We start from the raw sequence: 18811 nt of genomic DNA, 5'->3' as shown, positions 1-18811 counted from the left end.
TGTTATTTTTCAGACAAACTGTCTAGCCATAGCTCTGCTACCTTATAGTTGTACAGTTTATATATTTAAGTATAGGATTTTACATTTATCCCCATAAAATATCATCATATTGGGTGCAGCTAAAATTTTAACCTGTTAAGATCTTTATGCATTCTGATATTGTCATCCATTATGTTAGCTAGCCTTCACCTCATGTTATTTGCAAATTTAAGAAGAATGACATCCATGCCCTGATCCAAGTCATTTATAAAATTGAATCAGAGCTAAGTATGTATGCCTGTGGCAGTCTACTAGAAACCTCCCAACTGGTTAACAATAATGCATTAACCATAACACTTTGGGTATAGTAATTCAGCCAGCTTTAAATGCACTTAATGGTACTACTATCTTGCCCACATCTCTGCAGCTTATCCACAAGGATATCATGAAAGATTTTATCAAATGCTTTGTTAAAATCCAGATATATTAATATCTGCAGCATTACCCTGATCTACTAATCTAATCACCCTTTTAAATAAGTAAACGAAATTGATCTCGCATTGTCCTATTCTCAGTGAACTCAAAATCCTTTTAGGGATCCCTCACATCCCTATCTGAGCGTTCATAAAAATATTCCTTTAGTATGTTTTACAATTTGTCTGGGTAAGTTGGAACTAGATTGTAGAAGGCCTCGAATGGTAGGTTAGAGAAGTTGGATTTTATCCTATAAAAATGGGGTCCAAGGGAATGACATACTCAAAACTGTGCATTAAGAAGACTAATTTCTTAGTTTTTGAAGGATGGGCTGGAGAAGGGAGACATGAAGGCAGGGAAGTCAGTTAGAGATACCCTCAAGGAATAATTGGCAGAATAGGACAACTGACTGAATTTGAGAAACAAAGTAAGGTGAATGTAAAAATATAAATACTCCCAGGTAGTATAGCAGGACTTGAAGTCAGAATGCCAGCACCATCTCTAACCAGCTATGTGAAATTTACCAAACCAACATTCTGAACCTCAATTTCATCCTCTGGAAGATAGGGATCATAAGATTATACTACCTGCATCACAGTATTGTTATGGAGACCCAATTAAGCAATGGAAACAAAGTGCTCTAGAAACTTCAAAACACTATGTAAAAGTAGCCTAATATTATTATTAGTACTTTTCAGTAATAATTAACACTAATCTCATTATTACTATTGCAGGTCTTACTCTGGTGCCTCAGTTTGGTGTGGGAGGGACCCAAATCAAATTATGGAAGAAGTGTATGAAGAGAACAAAAGAATATAGAATGTTATGAATAGGGCCTGGATCTATGATTTCAGTGGCATAGGGAACTTCCTGTAGAGAAAACTCCCTCCATCAATGCACGCCGACACCTTTCCTGCATGGGTAGTCTTGCGAATTGCCTAGGATACTGAACTATTGACTTACACCAAGTCACAAAACCAGGTTATGTCAAAAGTGGGATTTGAACCTGGTTCTTCCAAGTTCTGAGGGAGGCTCTCCATCCACTACGCCATGGTGTTATTCTACTTCTAAACGCTATTCAATTTAATGACCCATGTAGCAGAAGAAGCAAGAGAAAGGTAATGATATCTTCATTCACACGAAACAATAAATTAACAAGTATTTCGTAAGCACATTTTATGTGCTTCATCCTGTGGGGGGAGCCACGGGGGAAACAGAAGTAAATGTTGTGCTCCATACCCTCAGACTGCTTACAGTCTAGTTGACAAGACAATGTTTAGACACAGGAAGCATCTAGAGCATAAGTACCAGTATTTATGTAGCTTTTTAAGGTAGATTCTTTTACACATATCATCTCATCTGATCCTCCCCATAATCCCGGGAGATAGATGTATTACCTCAATTTCATAGTTGAAGAAACTAAGTAAGCACTGAGAGATGAAGTGAGAGTAACGTAAAATACCCAGGTCCTTAGTGATCTGAGGAGGGAAAGGTGTCTCCAGATGGAGAGGTCAGGAAAAGCACTAAAGAGGAAGGAGGACTTGAGCTGGGCCTTGAAGGATGGGTAGGATTTTGGTCATCGGTGAGAAGAGAGGACATTCCTGGAGGGAAGAGGAGGAGAGAGCATCACTGATCTTCTCGGCACACCCCATTCTGCCAGAAGCGAAGGAATGACTTTGATTGGCCACTACAGAATCATCAGGAATACAATTGTACTTTGGGAGCCAAAGGCTTTTACTGACCAAATGTCTACATTCCCTTCCTTCTGACACCACTCAGTCCCTAATCCTGCAGCATGTAAACTGCACAGGGGGAAAAAAGACAATATTTCTAACTTGCTGATCAGATGGGGCCAAACTAGAAACCGTCTGCTTCCATTAGAAGAAAGCTCAGGAAAATAACATGCAGCCCTGTTCTGCAGCTCTCCCCCACCGGGGGACTTATAAGACATGAGATTATGAGACTAAATGTCATTTTCTATAGGGCTGATGGGAGAGGCTTCAATTAAATAATAGAACAATCCTATGAAATACCTTGGCACATTTTATGAAGCTATTGACATTTTTGCAGGCTTACCCAATGAGGCAGCAGGCTCAGGGAGGGGTTTGGAGATTTGGTTCTGTTTTGCCTCAAAATTATATACCTACCACCAGGGAAAGGGAAAGTTATGAAGGGCTTAGTCACAAAGAGAATACAATAATGCCGTGTTTCTCTGTGAATTTTCCAGATAACCAAAACAGTATAAAATACCGGAAAGAGTACTGGGAACTGGGAAGTAGGAAGTCTGGGTTGAAGCACCAGCTCTAACATTAGCTTTTAGTAAGACAAATCACTTCTCCAGGCCGCAAGTTCTGTCCATCTAAAAAATTAAGAGACTAGGATTAGATCATTCCTAAAGTCTCATCCATATCTAATATAATATTTGCTATGCCCCAAGATACCTTCCAACTATGACATTCTATGTTCTGTGTTCTAAGGCCTCTTCCAGCTCTAACATTCTATATTCTGAGGTCTATTCCAGCTCAGATATTTAATTCTATGATTCTAGAAAGTAGGGAAATTATGGAAAGCAAAAGAAATAGTGACTTATGGATGAAAATAACTCTGTCTCAGGGCACTGATCTGAGGTGCCAGACATTTTTGTAGGGGGTGACAATTCACCAGGTTCTCGCTTTCTTCTCCTCCTTTGCAGGATTACAGGGTCAACATCTTCTTGCGTCAGCAGTGGAATGACCCTCGATTGGCCTACAATGAGTATCCTGATGATTCCCTGGACCTGGACCCATCCATGTTGGACTCCATCTGGAAGCCAGACTTGTTCTTTGCCAATGAGAAGGGAGCCCATTTCCATGAGATCACCACCGACAATAAGCTCCTGCGCATCTCCAGGAATGGCAATGTTCTCTACAGTATCAGGTGAGGCTCCAGCGACGCCTTCCCCACCCCAACCAGGGGTGACTTCCCATCACCTGCAGGAGCTAAATCCAAGATGGCAGATAACTGAGCAAAGGTAGAATTAGGGGATCATCAACAGAAAAAGGGATGCTGGAAAAAGGGGCAGGTTCAGAGGAACAATGATAAGTTTTGTTCATAGAAAGGACTTCCCCGTATTCACATGAATAGTGAGTAATGCTATGGTAACACTGACAACCAAAGGTTCTGCAAGCAACCAGATGGCTCAGTGGACAGAGAGTTAAACCTGGAGTCAGGAAGATCTGAATTCAAATCCTCCCTCAGATACTTACTAGGGCAAGTCATTTCATATCTCTCAATCTCATCTGTAAAATGAGGATATCAGCACCTACCTCTCAGGATTGTTGTGGAGATAAAATGAAATAATATTTGTAAATGACTTTGTAAATTTTAAAGTGCTAAATAAATGCCAGCTTCAATATTATTTTTTCCATCTCCTAATTCCTCCTCTAAGTCATTCTCCTAAAGAGAAAAGCTTGTAAAGTGCTATACTGGGGCCAAGTTACAAAGGGCATTGAATGCAAAGCTCAGGAATTTCCAATTTTCCTATTGGCCAATGAAGGGCCATAAAAGAGTTCTGAATGCCTCAGTCATAGTTGTACCTTAGGAGGATGATTCCTGTAATTTGTGAAGGATGGTTTAGGGAAAAGAGACAGGGCTGTTACAGCCACTTTGCAGCTCCTCGCACAAGAGGAACTGTCAGCAATAAAGCTTCTCTTCAGGGAGGGGAGGAAACAGATTTATTTATTTGAGTTGTAGGGACAGCTCCTCATTTCTCTTATCATTACACCTCAGACTCTGGGGTCCATACTGACATAAAGGCTGCCACATATTCATTGCATGGGACCACGGGAGTAGGACAATGTGCGCATTTCATCAGATAGCAACCAGGATCAGTAAGAAGGGGATTGGGGATCCGGTGACCCCGTAACGTTGTGTGACACCCTTGTGCATGGGTTAGGATAAAAGTTCAGGCTAGAGGCCACATACCAGCCTTAACAGAAAGAACACTGGATTCAGAATAAATAGAAATGGATTTGAGGGCTGATTTTGTCATTTACTGACTGTGTGACTTGGTGTGGAATAGGGGAAAGTTGGGGATTTAGACTCCAAAGACCAGGATTCAAATTCTAACTCTAGCAACTACCACTTATGTCCCATAGGATTTAGAACTGGAAGAGACCATCTGGTTTAAACCACCAGCCACAGCAGCTAGGTGGTGCAGTGGATAAAGTGTTGCACCTGAAGTTGGGAAGATCTGAGTTCAAATCCTGCCTCAGACACATACTAGCTATGATCTTGGACAAGTCACTTGTCTCTCTTGGCTTCCTTATCTATAAGATAGGAATGATGATGATGATGATGATACCTACTTCATAAGAGCAAATGGGATAACATACATAGAGTATGTTGCAAATCTTAAAGTACTCTATAAATGATGTTTTTTCTGATGATGATGATACCTACTTCATAAGAGCAAATGGGATAACATACATAGAGTATGTTGCAAATCTTAAAGTACTCTATAAATGATGTTTTTTCTTGTTGTTCAGTCATGTCTGACCCTTCATGACCCCATTTGGGGGTTTTTTTGGCAAAGATATTGGAGTGGTTTGCCATTTCCTTCTCCAGCTCATTTTACAGATGAGGAAACTGAGGCAAATGGGATTAAGGTACTTGCCCAGGGTCATACAGCTAGTAAGTGTCTGAGGCCAGATTTGAACTCAGGAAGATGAGTCTTCCTGACTCCAGTCCCGGCACTCTTAACCACTGTGCCACCTTGCTGCCCATACAAATGCTAGCTATTATTATTTCATAGATGAGGAAACTGAGACATGAGAGGGGCAATGGTCACACATGTAGTAACACATATATAGTAAGTAGAAGAATTGGGACTTGAACTCAAGTCCCCAACTCTAAATGCAGAGCTCTTCAAAAAGACCTAGGAGAACAAGGAAAGGGCACAGAGAGAAGATTAACTTCACTGACCTCACATTTTCCTGAGATTTGGTAAACTCACATAGGGGCCCCAAGGGTAGATAAAACTAAATGCAACCAGCCAGGAAGATCTTCACCATCCCCCAACCTATCCAGACCCACTGGTATCCACTCAGGACTATCTTGATGCACATTCCCTTGAAGGCCAAACCCCAAGGACAGCAGGTTAAAAAGAGAGGGTCAGGGAGATGGGGAAGACTGTCCAGAAGCAGTACACTAACCTGTTCTGACAGCTGCTCCACTTTGGAGCTTTGATGTTCAGGACTGAGACAGGACACTTTTCTCTCCATATCTTCCACCCTATCACTCAATCCCCTTCCCAACCTCTGAACAGTATTATTTCAACGGGCCCAGCACCATTGCTAGATGAGGAGAGATAAGGTAAAGTAGGGGTGAACACTAGGCCCTACTCTCATCTTGTATAACCCAAGGGTTCTGGCAACAGGCCACCCCCTCTTTTACATGAAGATGGTGGAGTCTCCTTAGACCAGCTGCCAAAATGACTATTGCTTTGAAGAGCACTTGGGACAGTATGGGTGTATTGCATGTTGTATGTGTGCACATGCATATATTTCAATCAATTAATAAACATTTATTAAGCACCTATTATGTGTCAGGCATTGTGCTAAGTGTTGAGGCTACAAAGACAGAGATAGAAATAAAATAGTTTCCACCCTCAAGGAGCTTTCATTATAACAGGGGAAAAGCATGTACATATGAAGTATTCAGATCATGTAAAGAATCAATACAAAGTCATTTTGGCAGGGAGGCACTAGTTGGAGGAGAGGGAGAGCAGGAAAGGCTTCATGTAGAAAATGTTATTTGAGTCAAGCTTGGATGGAAACTAAGGAAGAGGTGGTAGTGTGGAAGGAGTACAGTTTATGTATGAAGACAGTTCATGCAAAGGGTGTGTGTGTGTGTGTGTGTGTGTGTGTGTGTGTGCAAGGTGAGACGACAAGATAGGCAGAGTACACATACACGTAATCCAACACACCTACTCCGTAACCACACTCTGTTATACACTGCGCTTGCAAATCCAGGGCAAGTCAAACGCTCTTCTTGGGGAGTCATTATTTATATCTTTTGTTTTTATATCACTTATATTTCCAATATAACCCCCCTTGACCCTCTCAGAGAGTTATTCCTTATAATAAATAGTAAAAAAGCTAATAACTACATCCAAAAAATCTGACCATTTATGTAGCATTCCACACCCATAGTGCCCCACCTCTGCCAAGAAGGTGGTAAAGGTGTCATCTTATCACTCTTTGAGACAGGAGGAGTATGAAAGGAGGGAGAAGGAACAACACCTGCCCCAGCTATCTAGGGACTCCAGATGCTCAGAGCGCCCCAGCTGGACTTATCCCCAGAGGACATGAGGTTGACAGCTCCCTCCTCTTACTTACAATTCCCTAGAGATTGAAATGCAAAATATCCAGATGCAGAGGAAAGGAACAGGACCGCCAGACGCTCTCCCTCTCCCGGCTACCAGATGAGAATTATGTCCCCAGATACTCCTCTGTCTGATGCAGCCAGTAACCCAGCCACCCCACACAAGCAAATCTTAGGACACAGAATGTCAAAGCTAGAAAGAACATATAAAACAGAATGTCAGAGCTGGAAGGACATTAAAACATAAAAAGTTAAATGTCAGAGCTGGAAGAACTCTTAGAGTTAGAAAGGAGATCACAGAAATCATCTTGTTCAAATCTTTCATTTATAGAGAAGAAGATTAAGGGAGTTAGGAGTTAAGATCTTGCCCCAAGACCATGCAGTCACTTGGTAGGAGAGCTAGATTCTCAATATTGCTAAAATGTATACGTTACTTTCAAGTTTACAAAGCATTTTCCTCACAGGGTTAAGTGCAAATATTATTATGCCCATTTCATAGATGAGAAAACTGAGACTCAAAGATGGGAAATGATTTGTCTGATGTCTCACAGATAGGAAGTCAGAGCCCAAAATCAAAGCCAAGTATTCTGATTCTACTCCAGAGTTCTATCCATTACATGACATTGCTATCTTACTCGAATTTCCAATTGTTTCTAGCTGAGAGGATTCTTTATGGTCTCACCACACTTACAATAAGCTGAAAGAATAGGTGCTTCTGCCTGCATCATCTTGAAATCTTTACCCAAAAGATAACAAAATAAGTTTTGATAAAGATAAGATAATAATTATTCTAATATAAACAACCTGTATTCATATAGCCTTTTAAAGTACACAAAACACTCTGTGAATTAACTCAGTTTATCTACACAATAACCATGTGAGACATCCCCATTTTACAGAGGCCCATAGGTTCTCAAAACTAAAAAAGAAACGTGAACATGGAACATAGAATGTTAAAACTGGAGGTGACCTTAAAATGTAATACAAAATCCCAGAGCCGCAATGAATTTTGGAGACCATCTCATCCAACTCCCTCATTTTAACCAGAAGAAAATTGAAGCCCAGCAAAGGGAAGGGTCTTGACCATTGTCACACAATGAGTTAGAGGCATAACTTTAAAACTACTTTTTAAAATGAAGGCCATTCACAGAAATGCACTGTCAGAGGAGCTGTGAATTGATCCAGCTATTCTACAAAGCAATTTGGAATATGTGAAGAAAGTGACTAAAATGTCCATATTCTTTAAACCAGAAAATCCTCTGCAAGACATATATACCCCAAGGAGGTCAAAAGACAAAAAGAAAGGCTCCTATACACCAAAATATTTAGAGCAGATCTTTTTGTGGTAGCAAAGCTGGAAACAAAAGTAGATAATCACCAACTGGGGAGTGAGTAATCAAATTGTGGGACGTGAACATAATGGGATATTACTATGCTGTGAGAAACAAACATAAAAAACACAGAGAAGTATGAAAAGACTTATATAAACTGAGAAAAAGTGGAGTAAACAGAACCAGGAAAACAATATATACAATGACTATGAAAATGTAAATAGAAAGAACAACAAATAAAATGAAATGCTGATAAATTATAATGGCCAAGCTTGTCCCCAAAGGAAGAAAGGAATGGAAGGAGATAAGCATTTATTAAGCAACTACTGTGTGCCAGGCACTGTGTTAAAATATTATCTCATTTAATGCTCACAACAACCCTGGGAACGAGGTGCTATCATTATCCCCATTTTAAAGTTGAGGAAACAGGAAAACAGAGGTTAATCAATTTGCCTAGGCTCACACAGAGAGTAAGTGTATGAGGCCACATTCGACTTCAGATCTTCCTGACTCCATGCCCAGTAGTCTATCCACTGCACCAGCTAGCTGTCTCAAAGAGTGATAAGATGACACCTTTACCACCTTCTTGGCAGAGGTGGGGCACTATGGGTGTGGAATGCTACATAAATGGTCAGATTTTTTGGATATAGTTATTAGCTTTTTTACTATTTATTATAAGGAATAACTCTCTGAGAGGGTCAAGGGGGGTTATATTGGAAATATAAGTGATATAAAAACAAAAGTTATAAATAAAAATCTATTTTTGAAAAAATGAAAGTCACTAATATGTAAAAATGAGAACAGTGAACTAAACTGAAGTGAGATGCAAGAGATCTGAGGACTTGACCAAGTTCTTTAGGTCCCTATCTGGTTTCTATGAGGCCCTCTGCCTAGTTTCTCTGAGGCACCAAGTGTCTCATTAGCAAGGCTAATCCAACAATTATTTCTGTTTCCTTCTGTCCTCAGGATTACTCTGACTCTGGCCTGCCCCATGGATTTGAAGAATTTTCCCATGGATGTCCAGACATGCATTATGCAACTGGAGAGCTGTAAGCCCCCTAAGCCTGGGTCCTTTTGTTCCATTTCACTTGCCCCACTCCACAGAAGCTCTGGGGAGATGCCATGAGACCCCAGAGACAATTTGAACTTAACCCAAAATCTTGGTGGGAGAGAGGTATAAGGGAGATTCATCTTCTGCTCCTCTCTCACCCACTGCTGTCCTAGAAATCTTAGGACTGGACTAAACCAAGAGCAGAAATCATAGGGATTATTTTTCATGAAAATATTTTGTGGTTTCTATCATCCCTGAAACTTAAACTAGAGAATTGTCATTAGGGTCCCAGGCTCTGAGAGCTAGAAGATAATTAAGGGAATCTAATCTAATCCCTGAACAAGAATTCTCTCAGAAACATCCTCAACATTCAGTTTCTACCTGAAGACTTCCAGTAATGGAGAACTCATCTCCTGAGGCAGCTCATTCCACTTTCAGATAGCCCTGATTATTATGGAGCTTTATTCGGTTATATTGAGTCTCACTGCAACTTCTAGTCACTGTTCCCAGTTTTCCCCTGTAGGGCCAAGCCAAACCAGTCTCCCACATGGTAGCCCTTCAAATACGTGAAGGCAATGACCATATTCTTCCTAAGTCTTCTCTTCTCCAGTCTAAAAATCCCCAGCCCTTAGAAGTGTTCCTCATATGTCATGGTTACTAGTCCTAGTCCTAGTACTAATAGAACATGGTCACTGCATGCTCTTGGTCACCCTCTCATGGGTGTCCTCTCTAAAATGGCATACCTAGAACCGAACACAATATTCCAGTAATCCAGATTTTGGACAGACAACTGAGCAAAGATGAAAAAACTACTGTGAGTCTGACTAGGGCAGAGGACACTAGAACTATCATTTCCCTCATTCTGGATATTATGACTTTATAAATTCAGCCTAAAAATCACATTAGCTTTTTTGGCCACCAGGATATGCAGGTGACCCTTTTTGATGAGCTTGAAGCCACTAGAAGCCCCACATGAATCTTTTTTTTTTCATAAGCACTGCTGTTTTGACACATCTTCCCCATCCTGCCCCTTACACTTGAATGCAAGTGAAGCCCTTAACATTCAGTCCTATTAAATTTCATCTGATTAGATGTAGCCAATGTTCCTAGCCTGTCCCGATTTTTCTGGATCCTGATTCAGTCTGGGGTGTTCTCCCCAATCCCGGATTGCTTTAGCCTAGTGCTCCCCCTGAAGTAATTCCACCTTCTCCCATCTAACCACAGTTGGCTATACCATGAATGACCTCATCTTCCAGTGGCAAGAGCAAGGGGCAGTGCAGGTGGCCGATGACTTAACCCTGCCCCAGTTTATCCTGAAAGAAGAAAAGGATTTGCGATACTGCACCAAACATTATAACACAGGTGAGCCAGATTCCTGAAGAGCCCCAGAGCTCGCACTTTCAGTCCTGAACTCCCCTCACTCAACAAGCTTATACTATGTACTATGTGCCCAGCTCTGAACTTAGCAGAGAGAATACGAAAATCTACCTATGTGACCTTAAGCAAGTTTATTTGCTGCTCTGTATCTCATTTTACTCCCCCAGCAATAATACTGTCTTTCCTTCCCTCGCTCCCTCCCAGGGATTGTAGAATTTAAGAACTGGAAAGGACCGGAGAAGTCATTAGTTCAGTCTCCTGTTGAGGATACAAGGCCACACCACATAAATAATGGGCAAGTGTGCTTGGATAGTAAAAGTTGAACATGAAAGGCTTCTGCCAGTGATACTTTGAAAGAAATCGCACAGGGTGCCTTTCAGGCCCTCAGAGACGCAGAGCCATCAGTGCAAGTTCCCTGCTGTTACATTGCAGCTAGAAGGTTTATATAGTCAGGTAAACCACCAATATCTTTCAAGAAGCCCGAGGCATAGCCTCACACACAGCTCTTTCCCGAAGCTCCTTACAAAGGCCTGAGAATGAATTATCCTAGAACCAAATGAGAGTAAAACCCCATTCATTCAACCAACATTCTCAGAGCAAAGAAAAATTCTCAGGCTCCAACTCATGCTGCCCTCTGCAGGATGTATGAAAATATGGCATGCTGAGTAGATGACCAAGAGGCAAGACTTCATGGGGTGGTATTTCACCCACCTAAGGATACACACTAATTTTAAAAGCATACATATATGTATATATGAACATACACATACATGTTTTGTTGTTGTTTAGTCATTTTAGTTGTGTCCAACTCTTCATGACACCATTTGGGATTTTCTTGGCAATGACACTGGAGTGGTTCGCCATTTCCATCTCCAACTTATTTAACAGATAAGGAAACTGAAGCAAACAGGGCTAAGTGACTTGCCCAGGGTCACATAGTGTCTGAGGCCAGATTTGAACTCAGGAAGATAAGTCTTCCTGACTGAAAGCCCAGGACTCTATTCACTCTATCCACTGTACCACCTGGATGCCTCATATGTATAAAATATATATGCATAAAAGCATATCTGTATTTGAATATATATACACATATATGTATATATATACATATATATATACATATATATATACATACACACACACACACACATATATGTGTATCAATGATAAATGGGCAAGTTATATGTAGAATTCTGGAATGTAAATGCCAAAAGAGTCCAAGATCACATAATTAGCCAGTGGTAAAGCCTGAACTAGAATGCAGGTCTACTGCCCCCTAGACCAAGGGTCTTACCATTATGAGTCTCCTACTTAGATAGACAATCACTCTCTCACTACAATTGCTTTCAGGCAAATTCACCTGCATAGAAGCTCGCTTCCACTTAGAACGACAGATGGGCTACTACCTGATCCAGATGTATATCCCCAGCCTGCTCATTGTCATCCTCTCCTGGATCTCTTTCTGGATCAACATGGATGCTGCACCTGCTCGGGTGGGCTTGGGCATCACCACAGTGCTCACCATGACCACCCAGAGCTCTGGCTCTCGAGCATCTTTGCCTAAGGTAAATACAAACAAATACCACTCCCCCCTCTGGCCATACAATACTAGAATAAAGTTGAGTCAACAAGCATTTCTTAAAGGTCTACTATGTGTCAAACGTTATGCTAAATACTAGGGACAGATCTCTTCCCTCAAGGAGTTCAATGAGGGGAGATCGCTCTCCTAATAAGAGGAGATAACATGTAACCAACTATATACAAGCAAGCTATCTATAGGGGATGTTACAAATGATATCAGAGAAAAGGCATTAGCATTAAGGAGACTAGGAAAAGTTTCTTGTAGAAGGTGGGATTTGAAGGAACCCAGGGAAGCCAGGAAGTGAAGATGAGGAGAGAAAGAATTCCAAGCAGAGAGGAGAGACCGTATAAATGCCTGGAGTCAGGAGAGAAGAGTGTCATGTGCAAGGAACAGTAAGGAAGTCAATGTCACTGGATCACAGAGTTATTGATAGAGGGATCCTACCCATTCTTATCCTCTGCACCATCTCCTACCCAATTTAGAGTGAAGAGAAGGCAAACAGCTTTCTATTTCACACAACTTCCTACTCAATGCAACATTTCACTATCCATAATTCCACCAAATGCAATATTCTATTCCACCGAATATCCTACTAGGTATAATATTCCACTTGATCCAATATTCCCTTTGACCTGGCATTCCACCAAGTAAAAAGAAAATTTACTTGATTTAACATCTCTACAATCTAACATTCTGTTCACTCCAACATTCTGTTAGCTACAACACTCTACCCAAGCCAATATTCTGCTTAATCCATCATTCCCCTCAATTCACCTTTTTGCTAGGCACAGTGTTCCGCTCAATTCACTCTTCCAATAGTTACTTCACTCAGCTTGATCCAACATTCCACTCAATCCAATAACCCAACAGAAAAAGCCATTCAATCCAACCTTTTTCTCCATGCCATTGGTTCTGTCTGTCTGTCTCTCTCTTTCTCTCTCTCTCTCTCTCTCTCTCTCTCTCTCTCTCTCTCTCTCTCTCTCTCTCTCTCTCTCTCTCTCTCTCACTCTCTCTCTCTCTCTGTCTCTCCACTATTCCCCATCCCATTCCACACACCCCCACCCTCACCCCATCCCATCCAGGGAAAAGTGAGAGGAATTTCCATCATGCTAAATAACGCATTCTACTCCTCTTTCTTCCCTGCACTAGGTCTCCTATGTGAAAGCCATTGACATCTGGATGGCAGTCTGTCTGCTCTTCGTGTTCTCAGCACTGCTGGAGTACGCCGCTGTCAACTTCGTGTCCCGGCAGCACAAAGAGCTACTCAGGTTCAGGAGGAAAAGGAGACACCACAAGGTAAGACTCGGGCCACTGCTCCAGGGTGGGCAATAGAAAATGACCCGATATGCATCAGCCCTTAGGGTGGCCTATTCCATTGGAACTGAACATGGCAGCACAAAATTATGGAATATTAGAGAAGGAAGGAGTCATCTAGGCCCAACTGTCCCATTTTACAGATGACAAAGGTAAAGATCAAGAAGGGGAAGTTCCAAAGGCAGAGAGCTAAAATCCGTAACTGTTGTTCTTTGTTGTCTCTCTGATATAAGACCCAAGTTGCCCAGAACATATTAAAAGGGCACAGAAAGTGACAGAAAAAGAGAAAGAGAGAACCACCAAAGACAGGGGCAAGATATTAAGACAAAAGAATGAATTGCTAACAGTGGAATGTCAAGCATTAAAATAGGCCAGTAAGAGAAAGGGCTGGGGACAGAGTCATTCTTGGAAAATGGACTGATGTTGCAAATGCCATCAGTATGCTGCTAGTGCATCCATTTGGCTAGAAAATTTAGTCTAGTACATTCTGGTGGTTTAGAGTCAGATAAGACACCCCACCCCATGCATCTATATGAGTGGGATAGAGAGGAAAGCAAGGGTTAGCCCTCTGCCATTCTGCAGAGCTTCCTAGAGACCCCTTAAATGGGGAGGTGGCATTTTCCCATCATGAATTGCGTAGATGTTACAGCAGAGCTCGTTTTGTTTTAACTGTTACAAGAAGAAACTTTTTCTTTTAAAAAGAATCATGTACTTTCTGCCTTTTTAAGCAAGGATGTCAAACATCATGTGATACTGTATTAATTTGCCAAGGTGGGTGGAAAGGCAAAACAGGAAAGAGGGAGACCAATTAGAAAACTACCATAAAAGTCTCAGCAAGAAGCAATAAGGATGTGAACTAGGGAGGAGGTAGTGAGCTGCCATCAGAACGATGCTGGTTTTGGAGTCACAGAACCTTGGTTCAAATCTAGCCCAGCCTGGAATCTCAAGTAACATTTGTTGCTATTGTGATCTTGGTTAAATCATTTGAAGTCTCTGAGACTCAGGTTCCTCATCTATAGACTTTGAAGGGGTTAGAGTAGATCTCTTCTAAAGTCCCTTCCAGTTCATGGAATGCACAATGATGTTGCACTTTCTTGTTGACTGAGGTTCATAATTATGACCGTCACTCGTTGTACTAAATTGTGTAATAGGTTGTTTATCCCTACTATGAATGATGCCAGGCTAACTCCAATTTCTGAGGCTATATAGTATCTTCTGCAAGGTAAGATGGTTAACTGGTTGATCCATCAGGTATTTTTCAGCTCTAACATTTTAGGACTCTCTACCAAATAGCATATTCAATTCAATTCAGTGAGCATTTATTAATATATTCAGACTCTTTTTTGCTATGTCTGACACTTCATAACCCTATTTGGGGTTTTCTTTGCAAAGATACTGGAATGGTTTGCCATTTCTTTCTCCAGCTCATTTTATAGATGAGGAAACTGAGGCACATAGGGTCAAGTGATTTGGCCAGCACCACACATCTACTAAAGTGTCTGAGGGCCAGATTTGCATTTAGGAACATGAGTGAGTCTTCGTGACTCCAGGCTTGGTGCTCTATCCTCTGCACCACCTAGCTGCATTCATTAAACTCCTAACTATATGTCATTTACTGTTAGATGGATGGATAGAGTGACAAAAATGCAATAATCACTTCTCTCAAGAAGCTTATTTTATACTAGAGGGAAACAATATGTACACAAAGTACATTGACAAAATTCTATCCATTAAGATACAGTCAATTTTACTTTTTGTGATCTCGTTTGGTGGTATATCTGTGTCCGGAAGCTTCTGACACTCTTCTACAGAAAGGGCCATGATAAATAGATGTGAAGCTTGGTAGTAATGTAAAGATTTTGATCCTCTTTTTTTCTTCATCCCAAACCATATTTTTCAAAGCATCTTTGCCCTGGTTCCCTTTTTATTGATCTTCATTATGTGTTAATTCCTTAAGAGGATCATGTTGACTTCTTCCAATGGTTTCTCAACTCCTATACTCTATTACAGCTATTGGCACACAAGCCATAATTATCTTCATGGTGATGTTTTTGCCTATGTGAATCATGAGCATGAGAAGGCAAGATGACCACTCTTCCTAAGAAATGATGTTTCTTGTTGCCTCTGGAAGCACGATGAAACTCATTCCAAAAGCTCTTTTATCTGTTTCTTCAAAAGAGAACCCTGTGAGCTATCCTTCCCTTTAGCAGCAACTTCCTTAAGTCTTTCTGATTTCATCTGTAACAAAAATGTCAGTGTTGATATGGTTCAGTTTCTCTAGTTGAATGTTAACATGTGGTCATCAGGAAAAGATCACATCCTTAGAGTTAAATTAATGTTCACAGATAATATAAAAATGTTTAATTCTTAGCACCCTCTTGTTTGCCATTCTGCAGAAGATAAAAGAGCCTGCAAAGACACAAGGGCCATTTGGTGTTTCTATCTGTCCCATAGGTTGCTACAGCTGTAGAATACATTAGCCAGTGACTGTCCTATTGGTGATGAGCCCTTCCATACTAAGCTAAGCTCAATCTGCTTCTAGAATCAGATCTAAGCCTCTCTAGCGTGATAGAACCTACAAGAGTCTGATCTCATTGGAGTACCTTGTAGAACTCAGGGTCACCTCTATGCCATGATGAGGCATCAAAGCAGTGTTTTTGTGGAGTGTTGGAAGGATCGCTCTGGCAAAAAGTTATTCCTTCCTACAATTAGAAAAAAGTTACTATCACATAATTTATGTAGTGTTTTACATACATCATTTCATTTGATCCCCCAACAATCTTGTGAGATAGGTATCACTATCTTATTATGATAATAACAGAATTTATATAGTGTTTTAAGGTTTGCAAAGAACTTTATATATATTAACTCATTTAATCCTTACAACCTGATGAAGTAGGTGCTAGTATTATTATCCCCATTTTACAGATAAGGAGAGTGAAGCTGAAAGTTTTACTTGACTCGCACAGCTAGGAAGTATCTGAGACAGGATTCAAATCCAGGTCTTCCTGACTCCAAGTTCATCCACTATTCCAAGTTACTTCTCATAGTGATAATGGCTTCCAAATGAATTTTGAATAAATGGCTTTAAAACAGTTCTCAAGTTTGCAGCTATGCACATGCAAGAGGTGGCAGATAGCGTGGTGGAAACAGTGAAAGACCTGGCTGGCTGTGTGAGCCTCAGCAATTCCTTCCCATCTCAACTTCAAGTTCCTCATTTGTAAAATGGAAATAATCCTTTCACTTCTTCCATTACAGAGCTTTTGTGCTTTTTAAACTATAAAATGCCATATGACTGGGAGCTGTCGTCTGATTTTTCGTTGTTTTTCTGTCTCCCTGGTTGTTAGGCTGTTGCCTGTTACAATGAGTGCTTTCAGTGGGCCTCCCTTGTAAGAGTCTCTTCCCCTCTTCTAATCTTTAAAGGGCCTAGAAAAACACACTTTCTTCTAGGAGGGACTTGGCTATTTTCCTCAGCTTTACTTGCTGTTTATCAAGTTTAGTGTGGGTTACCTGCCACCTACTGGCAAGTGTAAGAAAAAGCAGGCACCATGCAGATTTGAGCTCCACAAGTCCGCATTAATTCAATTGATCAGCAAGCATTTAAATGCCTACTGCATGCCAGGCAACATGTTAGGATACAGGCACAAAGAATGAAACTCTCTACTCACAAAGAGCTTATATTCCAATGGGGAAGACATGTAAAAATATATGCTGCATTAATATAAAGTAAATAAAAATAGATATACGTATATATACATAGTTATTCTGAAGGACCTACATCTTAGGTAAATGTTTCAACCAACACGATTAATTAGTACCCACACTCTGTATTTTAAAGTCTAAGTTTAACTGGTCAGTATTTAAATAGATTGGAGTTATTAGTACATAAAGTGATGGTGTTTTTGTTTTCCAGTTCTTCTCCATCACTCTTCTTCCCCACAATACTTTTTGGTTTCTATGTGGTTAATACATAGCTAATAGCTCTTAATTTCTTTTATGTTTTTAGCTGCTTAGGTCTATCTGGATGTAGGGGTAAAAATTCATTTGACAGAAATACCTGTGTATATTTAAAGACCCAATTGCTCCTCTGGAGCTTGTACGCTAAAGAATGATTAATCTGTGTAATAAACTGATTACTACACTCATTACATATAAATATAATAGTTAGATATAAGGTAGCTAACGAAGAAGGGCACTGGCATTTTGGGTGGGGGCCAGGGGAAGGATAGCAATCGGGGAAGGGTAGCAATCAGAAAAGGGTACCTGATATTTGGGGGTGTGTGTGTGTGTGTGTGGGTGTGTGTGTGTGTGTTTCGTGCTACTTCTTGTACACAAGTGATCACTGACAATATGCTACAGGCTAATTACACTTGTGAAAATGATAATAACAACATATTTCTGTAGAGTTCTTAGTTTCAGAAGGACTTAAACATTGTCATACTTGAGCCTCACAACCACTCTATGACGTACATACTAGAGATATTATTATCTTCATTTTACAGATGAAGAAACAAATTCAGAGAGGTTATTGATTGTCCCTGGTCTCAAAATATCTGGGGCAGAATCTGAACCCTTGACTCTCAGTCTAATGAGCACTTCTTAAACTGAGGGTCACAACCCCACATGGACTTGCAAAAAAATTGGCAACAATAAAAGGTTTCTGAATGTGCAACAACCAAAAATTAATTAAAAATCCATTGCGTAACGAACCCAAGGTTTTTCTGGCGGCACTTGCCCACGTTGCATCGCGCAACTTCGCTGCAACCTTGGTTCTGAACACACAGCATGTGCACTTTGCACTGCGCATGCCCTCAGGCCACACAACTCCGAGGAATGCTGCCAAAATGTGAAAAGGGGTCATGAGTGGAAAAAGTGTAAGAATCCCTGGTCTACTATACTACACAGCCACTGGTGTATATCTTTCTATTCCCCTGCAATGTTGATTCTTTTGTGGTTCAGTCACATAATATCACTGGGAGATTATTTCACTATTTCAAGTATCTGTGATTTCTTCACGGTGGAGACCACGGGCATGCTGATGTATATTTAACAACCAGCTCCCCAAAAAGCCATGGGACACCCTTTTAAGTTTAACCTGGATTGTTAACATTTTCTTCATCCCTTTCTTCAGTCTAGACAATCAACGATACAATAAATCAAGCCCTGGTTTGTAGCATTTGCCAATTTCCCATGTGTTAAGTGCTCATGCTGAAAATTTAACAATCGGCTCATAGAAGTGGATATGAGTTAGTTCTAGCATAACCCAATGAGCAGTGCCAATCCAAACCCATCCACAGCTTAATAAATGGTCTTAAAGAATTGCTGTGACTGAAAATTCCA

General features: G+C 40.7%; 1 protein-coding gene across 1 annotated transcript in view; it reads left to right on the top strand.

Annotated features, from left to right (window-relative positions):
• GLRA1 (glycine receptor alpha 1) overlaps nucleotides 1-18811 on the top strand; it is a 53024-nt gene that overhangs the window by 27099 nt on the left and 7114 nt on the right. Inside the window, exons 4-8 of the mRNA XM_078149198.1 lie at nucleotides 3146-3369; nucleotides 9114-9196; nucleotides 10423-10560; nucleotides 11926-12140; nucleotides 13307-13453. Of these exons, the coding sequence (XP_078005324.1) occupies nucleotides 3146-3369; nucleotides 9114-9196; nucleotides 10423-10560; nucleotides 11926-12140; nucleotides 13307-13453 (807 nt within the window). The remainder of the gene's footprint in view (nucleotides 1-3145; nucleotides 3370-9113; nucleotides 9197-10422; nucleotides 10561-11925; nucleotides 12141-13306; nucleotides 13454-18811) is intronic.

This window comes from Phascolarctos cinereus, unplaced genomic scaffold, assembly GCF_003287225.1.
Source record: "Phascolarctos cinereus isolate Bilbo 61053 unplaced genomic scaffold, phaCin_HiC Scaffold_2;HRSCAF=192, whole genome shotgun sequence".
Classification (NCBI taxonomy): domain Eukaryota; kingdom Metazoa; phylum Chordata; class Mammalia; order Diprotodontia; family Phascolarctidae; genus Phascolarctos; species Phascolarctos cinereus.
The sequence above is the reverse complement of the archived record's forward strand: the minus strand, read 5'-3'. Positions and strand labels throughout refer to the sequence as shown.